Source organism: Cibotium barometz, chromosome 38, assembly GCF_041138505.1.
Source record: "Cibotium barometz isolate CiBa-2024 chromosome 38, ASM4113850v1, whole genome shotgun sequence".
Classification (NCBI taxonomy): Eukaryota; Viridiplantae; Streptophyta; class Polypodiopsida; order Cyatheales; family Cibotiaceae; genus Cibotium; species Cibotium barometz.
Window position 1 is genome coordinate 17,590,264 of NC_141083.1, and position 13,283 is coordinate 17,603,546.

Genomic DNA, 13,283 nt, shown 5'->3' on the forward strand with positions numbered 1-13,283 from the left:
ATGGAGCAATGCAAGTCTTGACGCATTGTTGAAGTAAGCATTCTAACTTACAAATTTGAATTAGTGATTTAAGGTTTAGGATTTAAGACTAATTATAATTGATGATATTGGATGCAGGCTATTATCAAACATGCTTCCAAAGGAAAATAGACTACCTACCTCAAGAGACATAGCGAGGCGCTATGTGACATCTCTTGGAGGACTGGATTATGATAAAATACATGCATGCGTCAATGATTGCATTCTCTTTCGTGGGACGCATAAGGAGGCTCTACATTGTCCCACTTGTGGTGAAGCAAGGTACAGAACAGATATGAAGAGTTTTGATGTACCTCGTAAAGTCTTGCGACACTTTCCTATAATTCCTCGCATCAAACACATGTTCAAGTGCAAATCCATAGCAGAGCTCATGTCATGGCATTCCTCACATCGATCGGATGATGGCATGTGGAGAATTCCCGCAGACACTCCTGCTTGGAAGCATATTGAAGATGAGTGGCCCAGCTTTAAAACAGAGCCCAGAAACTTGAGACTTGGCCTGGGTATGGATGGAGTGAATCCATTTGGTTTCAAAAGCACCGCATACAGCGTGTGGCCAGTTGTGTTGGTGAATTACAACCTTCCACCATCAATGGCGATCAAGAAGGGACATCTTATGTTATCCCTTCTAATTCCAGGGAAACATAAAGTCAAGCATATGGATGTTTATCTTGAACCACTGATTGATGAGTTGGAGGAACTATGGAGAGGTGTTGCGGTGGTGGACATTACTAGGCCTCCCTCCTCTCGACACTTCGACTTAAAAGCAGTGTTGATGTGGACAATGCATGACTTTCCAGGATACAGCGATTGTTCTGGTAAGAATTCTAACTTTTATTTATATTTTAACAGGTTTGAAAACATCGGGTAAACATGCATGTCCTGTTTGTGGCCCTTCGTTAGTACATGAGTATGCTGATGGTTTGTGTAAGACTATATTCGATAATCATCATCGATTTCTCCCCTCAGATCATCCTAAATATGTTGCCAGTAAGAGTAACATTCCTCCACAAACACTTCGTGCAAAAGATTGGAAGCGTATTTGGGAGTCTACAACTATTCTTCCTCCAGATGGCATGAACAGGTATAGTGATGTTTTTTCAATCTTGTTTTGTGTAGTCTCTAATTGGATTAAAGGTCACATAGAGCAATCCCTTGTGCAGGTACTCCATTTTTTTTCGGCTGCCATATTGGACCCATCTTAAGATCAACCATCTTCTTGATCCCATGCACATCTTCAAGAATGTGGGATCTGGTATTTGGGAACATATTACTGGTAAACGAGACAATGTTAGCGTACGTGAGGACTTGCGGGTCGCAGGACGTATGCGTCAAGCTTGGCCACGAGAGGTGGGTGGGCACGTTCGTCTTCCGCCTGCACCATGGATTATATCAAAGAAAGAGGAGAAGCAGGTAAAGTAGGCCATCACCACTTTGCGTACACCCACTGGATGCATGAGATCATTGAAGGGAGCCTTTACAACCACTAAGAAAAGAGGTGTTGAGCAACTATATGGGTTGAAGTCCCACGATTGGCACAAGATGCTTCAAGTAAGTGTTTTCCAAGTCTTGTACGTACGTTGAAATTAAATTTTGTAATGCCATAAACCATAAATGTGCTCTTATGTGCGCAGTTCATACTACCTACTAGCATCGACCATTGTGCAAATAAGAGTTTGAAAAAATGTATTTATAAGATGGGCGAGCTTGTGAGGTATGTAAAACCCATGCTCAGATCACCCTTCATTATACCTTGCAAAATGAACGTGCATGAGGTATAACGTACTATTTATTTATTTTTCAGATATGTTAGTTCCAAAGCAATTGATCCAGCCACGTTGGATGATGCGCGTGTTATGGCAGTGGAGGTGGTTTGTTTGGTAGAGGAGACTTTTCCGCGAACCATTCTCACAAGTCAACTACATCTCATTGTGCATTTAGTGGACGAAATTGCTTTATGTGGTACTATGCATGCACGCTGGATGTTCTTCCTAGAGCGCTTCATGAAGACCTTAAAAGACTTTGTGAGGCAAAGTGCAAGGCCTGAAGGAAGCATGGCCGAGGGTTGGTTGATACAAGAGTCTCTTGTATATATTTCAAAATTTGTTGGTCAGGTGGACAGCTCTTTGCCACGACTATGGAGCAATGAAGAGGACTTGAGGATGACCTCTATTGTGCCTCAAGGAAAAGGACAGAGTAAAGTAATTGACAGAACATTGATTGATGATCTCAATTTCACTTGTATCCTTAATAGTGATGTGATGAGCAGATGGGTTACAAGATATGAGGATGCAAAGACAAAAAGGCAAGCAGAAAGAGCTCTCTTTCGGAGGCAACATGGCTCTCGGAAGGCATACCCTAAGCATCTAGCAACACTTCCGAATGATATCCATGTTGATTGGTTGCATGAGGAAATGGAGAGAGCAGAGAGCGACGAGGGGCTGCATATCACGGCGGAAGAATGGGAGTATGCACGAGGATGCATGTCAAAGGTACATACAACTAATGTTTTGCATTAGTTGTAAGTGATTTGCTTTTAATATTTATTCACATTGCTTACACAAATATTGCTTCTATTTTGGTCCAGTGCACTATGTTCAATGCTATATGGTGTGAAGGCAAGCATTTTCAAACACAAAGAATTGATGAAAAGAGAAATACACAAGATTGCGGTGTCATTAGTAGCTTTGAGGGAGCTAATGGAAAAATGGATGATTATTGTGGCATAATCCAAGACATATTTAGGCTTGACTTTCGTCGCTTCTTTGTGTATGTTTTGGATGTCAAATGGCAAATGAACGTGGTGAAAAAAGGGCCTGATGCAACGATAAAATGCCATGCAAGTGGATATGTAACTATTGACTCTACAAAGTTCTGGCAAACAAAGAAAGATAGGCTCGTATTGCCACAACAATGTGAGCAGGTATGCATTTTTTTACTAATGTGTTTCATGTACATATATATCTAAGCTCGCGTACCCCTTGACTTTTGATATGCTAATTAATTACTGTACTGTGTGTATTTGAGTAGGTTATCTATCTACCAATGGTGCATGACATCAAATGGTGGTACGTCATCCCTATTGCACCACGTTCCAAAGTGATGTATAATACATTCACTGATATGGAGCATATGGAGGATGTAACAAGCCGCAATGAAGATGATGTCGAACATGCCATTGAAGATGTTATGATCGATGATCAAGAAATAAGAGATGATCATGATAATGAGGATGAGCATGCCATTTCTCATGATCATGAGAATGACCCTACCATTGAGGATGATGGTGATGTTGATGAGGATGATCAGGACATCGATACCATTATCAATGGAGTACAGAATATCGATAGTGGAATAAATTTAATCGTAGCCTTACCAATTGATCAAATGGATATTGATGTTGATCGTTTGGCAAGGATGGATCTTATTGAAGATGAGATCGAACCCTAACCAATCCGTCACTGTATGTTCTAAATTGATGACATTTCTATCATCTCATATGCATGATTTATTTTTGAATATATTTCATTGTTGTAAATGCATGTAGTGGGATTGTGTAATGATGTATACTGTAATGTACTATGAGATGGTTTAAGGAAAATAGTTTTTAATTTTGTAAAGGAATTCAGTTTTTCTTCAGTTTTTCTCTGCCATGCGTGTATTAATCCGTGTACAGTAGCGTGTATTTATCCGTGTATAATAGCGAGTATTACCCCGTGAATATTATCGTGTATAGATGCGTGTATTACTGCGTGTATATAAACGCATTTATACACGCGTTGATAAATGCAAACATACACGCGAACTTAAATGCTAAAATACACGCGCCCGATTCTATTCAAATACAAGCGCGACCATACACGCGTTCGTAATTTATCGCGTGTATGAAACGCGTGTATGGCAGCATTGTCTTGTAGTGGGTCAACATAGATGGCAAAACATGGTCCAATCCCTCTCGCACAAGGCTGACAAGCACCCAAAATAGGCTTGACCACTTCCCCACTGACCTAGCAGAGAACCACCATAGGTGTCTATTGAAGCAACAACTTTTCCTGTGGTGGGGGTTTATCCTAAGTCCTAGATGGAAGACCACTATGGCACCTTCCCAATTTACCACTAGCTGACTCACAACCCCACTCTCCTTTCTAAAGCAGCTCTGAGACAGGGGAACCACTTAGCCTTCCACCTTGCTAAGATCCCTTCTAGGAATTCAATCTCAGCACTTCAAAGGCGCCTCATCCCATCATGTTAGCCTCTTGGCTATGGGAATTGAGAAAGCCGCCACCTTCTTCTAATCTTATAAGTATATCTTCACTTGGACATACAAGGACATGGAAGGTGTTCCAACCAACATTGTTGCTCACACCATACCTCTCTAGGAGGGAACTTGACCCATTTGTGGGTAGGCCTAAAATCTCAAGGTGGAGCTGGAAAAGATGGAGGATGCCTAAATCACTCCCCGATGGAGCACTCCCGAAGATGGATTTCCCCTCCCGTTCATGGATCGGTTTTTAGAAGATGTTGTGGGGCTCCCTGTACAACTTTATGGATGGCTTTAGTGGGTACAACCAACTCTCCATCCACTCGCACAACCACCCCAAGTCAGCTTTTGCCACACCATGGGGTACCTACACCTTCAATAAGATATCCTTTGGGATGTGCAATGCTCCGACCACCTTCTAGCAGATCATCATCCAATATCTTTAAGGAACACCTCCTCAGCTTTCTCCATGGGGTACCTAAACCTACAACAAGATCATCCCTCACAAACTGACCCTCTAAGAGAGAGAAATCCCTTAGAGGGTCAATTTGTGAGTCCAAAAGATGTTGTGGGGATCCTTGTACAACTTTATGGAAGGCTTTAGTGGGTACAACCAATCGCCATCCACTCGCACAACCACCCCAAGTCAGCTTTTGCCACACCATGGGGTACCTACACCTACAACAAGATGTCCTTTGGGATGTGCAATGCTCCGACCACCTTCTAACAGATCATCATCAATATCTTCAGTGAACACCTCCTCAGCTTTCTCGATGGGGTACCTAAACATCCCGGACAAGGTGGAAGTAAAGCTCTTCCTCCCCCTCAAATCCAAGACCTCAAGGACATCTTGCATGAGCAAGTACTCAAACCATCTATAGTGATGGCACTCAATGATGCAAGTTTTGCATTCTCAGTAGGATGGGCTGCCTCTTGGTGGATAGTCAACAAGTCTAAAGACAAGCTACATGCCTCCTTTTATTGCTTGTCCCAGGATTGTCTCCTCTGGCTCCTTCTCTTCATAGGTGAGAAGAGGCACCACTAGATCCTCATCATTCTCCTCTTCAAAATCAGACCATAATATATAAATAGCAAAGGCAATATCTCACTCGATGAGATCGAGCAGGTTTGCCTCCTCAAAAGTGAGAGGCACATAGGTAGATCGGAAGGGGGGGGAACATGTGCAAGTGCTCTTTGCACAACCTTTCTATGGTTGACACCACTCTTCATGGAGAAGAGGAACTCTAGGGGTATCCACCGAGCAGTGGAGCCACGAATAAAAAATGTGATATCATCACATCTCGCGCAAAAAAAATGCAAGCACTAAGCTATCGGGCTCTAGAGTCCTAAATATATTCTCTAGCTCAACACTCTGACAAAACCTAAGGTAAATCTGGTCCCACATCTGACCGTATAACAGGTTTCACTCATCCACTGTGCGAACGCATCATGATGAGAAGCCATGGTGAAGGCATAAAGGGAGCAACAAGCAAGGTGGATAGAAAGTGAGAGATAGAGAATGCAATAGAAGTGAATGAAAATAACCCCTACTTATACTTATAAATATAAGTTTATATATTATTTCATTAAAACTTTAATAAAGTAATATATATTTTATTAAAATTTTAATGGAGTAATATTTATTTCATTAAAACTCATGAGAAGGTGATGGCACTCAATGAAGCTAGTGGTGGGTCATGACTTTGGGTCTCGTAAGACTGGATGGATGCAATTTATACTTATGTTTATTATTTTACTTAAAATATCTATAAACTTATATTTATTTTAATACCTTATGTTTATACTTTAGTAAATAAAGGACACTTAAAATATAATAAATAATAAATCATACTTCTATTTCTTGTTACATATTATTATTATTATATTTTATTAGTTACAAAGTTACTTATATTATTATTTACACTTAAATATATACTTAAAGTTATATTTATTTTTATACTTATACTTATAGACTTAAAATTAATGACACTTCATTAAAATATAAGAAATTATAAATCATATTTATATTTTTAGGATAATTAATTATATTATTTTTTACACTTAAATATATATTTATACTTATATACTTATATTTACAATTGTACTTGCTTATACTTATCTTTATTTTCATGGGTTCAAAACACAGTAGACTTAAAAAAACCACTAAAATTTATGAAAATTAAATAAAATTAAATTTACAACACTTTTAGAGAAATAGTTTTTAGTATTCACTTGAAAGAATAAGAATTACATGGACTCTACAATTTCAAGGATGTGTGGAGCAACACACTGCTTGCATGTTTTGCAATGTTCACTTCGACTCCCAACCTTCCTACCATCCAACTTAAACTAAAGATTACAAGGGGGATCATTGGACATGAGTTGAATTTCTTGCCTCAGAAAACTAAGGGGCCAATGACTTTCTACATTAACGTTAAAAGGGTCATGACCCTCCCAAAGAATATTCACACATCAATGAGTGCTGAATGTGTGCCATCTCACATGTCTTGGTCCAAGCGGAGCCACTCCCCTCTCGTAGAAGTCGCCACCTCCCTATACTTGAAGTGAATGCACAAAGTTTGTCTTGCAATGAAGTACCTGTTCAAATAAAAAATAAACAACCAACATAAAAACATAAAATCAACAATCAATGTCTTGCAACAATGAAGTACTTATGAATAAAAACCATCAACAATCAACAGACACAGTAATTCTATAATCTTACCCAAAGGTAACATCTAACACAGTAATTCTACAATCTTACCCAAAGGTAACATCTAACACAGTAATTCTACATGATATCATCGTGGTGAGTTCTCTTGAGATACCATGACTCACCTAGTAACTGAGTCATCCAATACTCAGATTGGCACTTGCATTGATAAGTAATCTTAGTTTCTTAACTACTTCACATGATCCAAACAAATGTGCAAACAAACCAAATGGTACAAACCAACTTAGATGCACATCTCTAGATCCTGTGGATGGTTTCATGGTAACATGAACATCAGTTTTTATCTTTACCCTACATGCTTCTGACATGTCTAAAGCTACGATTATACCATTCCTGGCTAGACAACGGTGGTAGTGGAATATACTCCAAACTATGTCTCTCCACATCATACACTGAATCATAAAAGTAAGCATTCTGAGATGCCAATTCACTTGCACTCTTGTTGTCATAGATCAAGGCACCTATCTCTGCATGTAAAACATTTAGCTTTCCACTAAAACATTCTACATTCTGCCATTCATGCAGAGTGGATGGATATAAAGCTGCAAGAACAAACATGCTTGTATTAAAACATGCAGAGTGCATGGACTCAAAGCACAAGGACACAAAGCACAGAGATATAAACTTAATGTTAGGCTTATGTCTTTCACACTAAAGTTATCATGATGCACTCGAATCTCTTTGTGCATATAAACATGTTGAATGAAAGCCTCTGTTATTATACTCATACCATTTGTGCATCTCCTGAACTCTATGATTCTACCTTTCCATTGCTTGTTGGGGTCTATGACATCTTTGAGCTTGACCTTGAAATTGCCACAAGTACTTGGTTTTAAGTTAATGCTCAACATCAAGTCCAAGCTTTAAGTTAATGCTCAACATCAAGTCCAAGCTTTAAGTTGATGCTCAATATTAACTTGAAGCTTCAACTCAAATGGAACAAGATTTCTATATCTAAATGGACTTGATGTACTATTTACTAAGAATTTGGAACAATAGGAATACTAATGATTTTCATTTTCACCTTCTCTTGCATTTGGGTGGAAGCATGTTAACGTACAACACTTAACAAGGAAGAATGAGTTTATGAGTAATCCTTGGTCATATATCAACACCCTCAATCATACTAATAATCTGTCATAATTGAAATACTCATTTATCCTCTCTAATTTAAAATAAGGTGAATAGGAATTAAATAATCCCACAGCACTTCATTCCATGATTTTTCATCCTCTCTTGCATTTGGATGGAAGCATGTTAACGTGCTACACTTTTTTGTGTCCAGGACAACGCTAGTTAGCATGACTTTTTATAATGATTTTTGGATTCAAAGATGACCCACAATGCAAATTTTCCTATCATACTACATATAATTGGAAAGCTCTTGAAGAAGAGAATCTTTATGTATAATCTTCTAAAAATTTACCACATGCCATTTTTTACGTTAGCACTTACTAAAAAGCACTGCTAAAAACCTTAAAAAGCTTAGCACGTTATCATGCTTCCACCCATGCCATTGTTATATACGGGATAGACTATAGTCAACGGAGCAAGATGCCACTGTCCACGTGGCTCCTACATGGGATATTCCGTGACAGGAGCGCATGGTGAACGTGTCAGTATATGTGTTGAAAAGAACGACCAAGAGGAAAAGCGTGTCTTGTTGGCACAAGTGAGAAGGGATACCTGGACCTGGTATTAGGTTTGCTGGCGGCTGACGTGGCACGATTCTTTCTGTGCAGCTGACATGGTCAGCTCATCATTGTCGTTTGATGGCTGCCATTTCATGCTTGATAATTATGAGGTGAAAACTATTATATTAAAAATGCTTTTTTGTGAAAAGAAAAAAGGATCTAAGACTCTAAGACTACATTACACATGCACTCGTGTGCCTGGGGTCGAAGCCCTTTTTTCCCATTTGGATAATTAAATGGACAAGATTTCGTAGCTGGCTTAAGCTGCGCAACAGCTCCCTCTCCCACCAGAAAAATAATTGATCCACAAAAGCTATATTGCAAATTCTGATTATTATTCAACCTTTTGAAAACAATTGGCCACTTGGCAGAAATGAGAAGCAATGGGTGAATTCTACTTGGTTTTCTAATAGCTTTTTTTTTTTGGCCAATTTCCATTAAAAATACCTTGCCCTTCTCATATTTCCATTATAAATACCTTACCCTTCTCATATTTGAGTAACACACATTTTCCACATTTCGTACATCTCTCTCTCTCTCTCAATATTGTCTCCATTCTACTACCATGGCACCCCACAAAGTGTCTTCTGCTGCTGCCATGGTTCTTATCGTGCTCCTCTGCATGGTCTGTGCTTAGCTCAAGCCCTTATTATCATCAAATTAAGCTGCTTTATCTTGCTAAATATCAAATAATCTGTGTTCAAGTTGTATATTGATGGTCAAGTGTTGGATTGTGGCTTCATGCAGGCGCTTGTGGTTTCTGCTCAAGAGGAACCCTCTGTGCTGATCAAAGGAAGGCATTTGTTGCAAAGCATTGGTGAGATTACTCTTAACCCTCTGTTACTACACTTGCCAAGCAATATTGGTGGGATTGTAGTGGTATTATTGATACAACAGCATGCGCATGCAACGCACTCATTTATGCTTTTCCCGCGGCCCTTTATATTAATTTTTACACGCAGGAATAAAATAATTGGATGGTATGTTAAGATTACCTGCTTAATACATGTACATGATTAAGTTGGATTGCACGTGCAGATTGTGCGAACAAGTGTGCGTATCGGTGCAGCAAGGCTAGCCGAGCCAAGTATTGCATCAAAGACTGTAACGTGTGCTGCAAGATATGCAACTGCGTGCCTCCCGGCACGGCCGGTAACCGAGAGGCGTGCCCTTGCTACGCCAACCTCAAAAACTCCAAGGGCACCGGCAAATGCCCTTAACCCCCCTCGCCGACCTTTGGTAAACAACACACTCGTGCGACAAAATAACACACTCGTGTTTGCCACACACGTGTGCTTGTCACAATCGTGACAAGATTCTGCATAACCTTGTAGTTTTACACTCTCTTTAATGCTTTATTCAAGTACCACATCTCGTCGTGTGTTCATGCTATAAGAAGGTGGATTAATAATAAAGATACGCGTTCTAGCTATACCTTTCATATTTATTTCACAATAAGTCTTCTTGTACTGTACACTACTTTATTTGTGCTCTCAATTCATCCTCCTTGTAGCCTACGAGCACCCTAGACCCTCCTCTCATGGATCGATTGTTGACGCTGTAAAGCGCGTGTTTGCGTCTACAATACATGCATATGTACATAAAACACACATGTACAGCATATGCATGCACACATACATAGATGCAGCATGTAAACATTCATGCATAATAAGTGAGTGCGTGTGCACATGCCATTTTTGAGGTCTTACATGCGAAGAGAAGACAAAAACTTGTATCCATCATACAAAAGAACATGTAACCTAAGATACTTAAAAACATATTAAACGCCAAATGTTTGGGATATAAATCCCAATAAGATATTAAAAGTATATATATATAACACATTAAAAGTATACATATATAACACATTAAAAGTATACATATATAACACATTGTGCATGGATTTTTTGTGCATTTCAAAAGTAATGCTATGTAGTTTCCATTGGTGACCCACACATTAATTTGGTACATACTTGTGTATGACATTTCTACTCTACTCTTCCTTTTGATTTTTACACCTTTTAGAAAGAAATTTCTCAAACACAAATATTGTCAACTCTTTCACTCTTGCCCAAGACAATTTACAATAAAAATCAAAATCAGCATGCATGAGAGAGGGAGAGGGAGAGGGATGTACGCACATGGATGCATGTATACATGTATGGTTGTGCGAGCATTTGTTAGAGCATTTAATTAATGAGATATATCCTAAAAATTTCTCTAAACACAGTTTCAGTCTATCCTTCTAGTCTATAGTCTCTCAATATGAATGCAACATTGCACAAACAATGCAAGAAAATAGAAAGTGGACTCAAAGCTCTTCTTATGAATTATTTATTCATATATTCATGCTGGATTATAATGAGTGCTTTTAAGCACGTATATAGTTATTGGATTTAAGAATTAGTTCAACACTTGTGACTATTGGAACCCTATTTCTAAGCTACCTCTAAGCTAAGGTTATATAGTCATTGTGGCGGGTTAATTCCTAAACTAATAGCTCACTAGAGTTATGGCATAGTTATCGTGCCAAATTTCTAGGGAGATAGAAATCAAATAATTTGTAAGAAATTGATTTAAATTCAAGAAATTCATCAAACATCACATGACCATGATCAAAATATTCAAAAACAATTGAAAATACTTATCTCACACAAAGATGCGACTCCAAGATTGGGTGCAATCATCCCCCCTCATGTGTGTAAGGCCTATTCTCCCCCACACATGAGTATTTGCGAGATATTTTATTCCAAATCAGGCCATACCCTCTAGAAATACAAACAAGGGTGCTTTGCATGACACTCTCTTATCTTCAAAAAATAGAGTGCCCATAAATTGAGACTTGGGTTTAAAGTATATCACACTTTACCAAATATTAAAAATCAAGTCTATGCTTGATAAACTATAGCTTTTACAAAATAAATCAAAATGTGCACAAGCTAGCACATGTATTTACAAGCTTGTTTACAACAATGGTGTGCCAAGTAATAAATTGGTGCGACTTCTCCTCAATCCTTGGAATCCTCTTCACCTATAAAATAACCAACAACAAATTGGTGAAATAAATATTCCATATTATTAAGCATATAAACCACCATCACACACATGTTTGCCAGGCGTAAGTAACCCGGGAATCACCCCTACATACGAACCAACTGAGACAAACATTGAAGACCCCAAGCATAGGTCAATATCTACGAAATATATTAATATTTATAATGGTATCACCTATGATATTAACATAATTTGGCACGATCCAAAGATAATCCAAGCGTCCCCGAATTATCTAAGAGGGTAGAATATTATTTGTGAGAGGGCTTAAAATATATTTCCATAACATTCCCTCTTGCTTGAGTTTGCAATTTTCCTCAATTACCAGTTTGTTGAAAAGAACGGAGGATCAGCATGAAAATATTTCTCAAACACCAATCTTGCATTTTCACGGAGGATGATTTTTGAAAGTTATTAAATATTTCCTATATTGGTTTCCAGTGCGAGTTGGCAAAATTTGGTCAATGATGGTATCTAGAGTAAGATTTCTTGGTCTTCTTCAATAAGAGGTGGTTCTTCATATATTGGATGAGTGGGAAGTTGTCCTTTGTAAGATAACATGAAATGAATTGTGAATGTTCCAATGAGAAGGTAATTCAAGTTTGTATGCAACATCATTAATTTTGTGGATCACTTAAAAGGTCCATAAAATCTTGGTGCAAGCTTAACAGTTAGGAATTTTTCAACACTTTTAAGTTGATGTTTTTCAATTTTCATGAGTACATAGTCTCCAAGTTCAAAGGATATAGCTTTACATTTACGATTTGCTTGCTTAACATGCTTTTCTTGAGCATGAGCAATGGAATGCTTTACGTCATTCAGAATGGTCATAAAATCAATAGTGAATTGATCAGCAGCTTCGATTTTGTGAGAAAGTCTACTTGCCGAAATAGGTAAAGGTTTTTCATATACAATTTCAAAAGGTGCTCGACCAGAGCTGAATGAGGAGTATTATTGTAAGCAAATTGGAGAAGATGAATGTACTTATCTCAGGAGTTAGATTGTTGGGCAACATAGGCTCTGAGTAGATCTAAGATAGTGTTGTTTAGTAACCTCAGTTTGTCCATTTGTTTCTAGATGGAAAGCTATTGGAGAAATCTACTTTAGTGCCTAGGTTGGAGAATAATGTGATCCAAAAATTACTACAAAATCTTGAATCTCTGTCAGAAACAATAACTTTGGGTAAGCTGTGATGCACAAAGATTTGTTTGATAAACATTTTTGTGACTTGTTGAAAAGTCAAAGTTTTCTTACAAGGTAAGAAGTATGATTGCTTACTTAAACGGTCAATTATTGTCCAAATCATATCGTTATGACTCGATGTAGTAGGAAAACTTGTGATGAAGTCCATGGATATTTATTCCCAAGTATCATTAGGAATTGGTAGCGGGGTAAGGAGTCCTTGGGTTTACCTTTGTAGCTTTTGATTTTCTGACAAACAAAACATTCAGCCCCACAAATTTTGCTATATCTTGTTTGAGATGAGGCCAATAAATTCCCTAGA

The 13,283-nt window shown here is 38.2% G+C and overlaps 1 protein-coding gene across 1 annotated transcript; it reads left to right on the top strand.

Annotated features, from left to right (window-relative positions):
• The first annotated feature begins 9,260 nt into the window (after window positions 1-9,260).
• LOC147616400 (cypmaclein-like) lies at window positions 9,261-10,160 on the top strand. Its single transcript, XM_086777072.1, has 3 exons — window positions 9,261-9,353; window positions 9,476-9,545; window positions 9,767-10,160. Exons 1-3 carry the CDS (start codon window positions 9,294-9,296, stop codon window positions 9,946-9,948), a joined length of 312 nt encoding a protein of 103 aa, XP_086633198.1. The 5' UTR covers window positions 9,261-9,293; the 3' UTR covers window positions 9,949-10,160.
• The last annotated feature ends 3,123 nt before the right edge of the window (window positions 10,161-13,283 follow it).

Excerpts from the sequence above, each read along its gene's own strand:
- LOC147616400 (XM_086777072.1), top strand. The coding sequence starts at position 9,294 with ATGGCACCCCACAAAGTGTCTTCTGCTGCTGCCATGGTTCTTATCGTG. Across the intron at positions 9,354-9,475 it reads TTATCGTGCTCCTCTGCATG|GCGCTTGTGGTTTCTGCTCA; the intron begins GTCTGTGCTTAG and ends GGCTTCATGCAG. Across the intron at positions 9,546-9,766 it reads GCATTTGTTGCAAAGCATTG|ATTGTGCGAACAAGTGTGCG; the intron begins GTGAGATTACTC and ends TTGCACGTGCAG.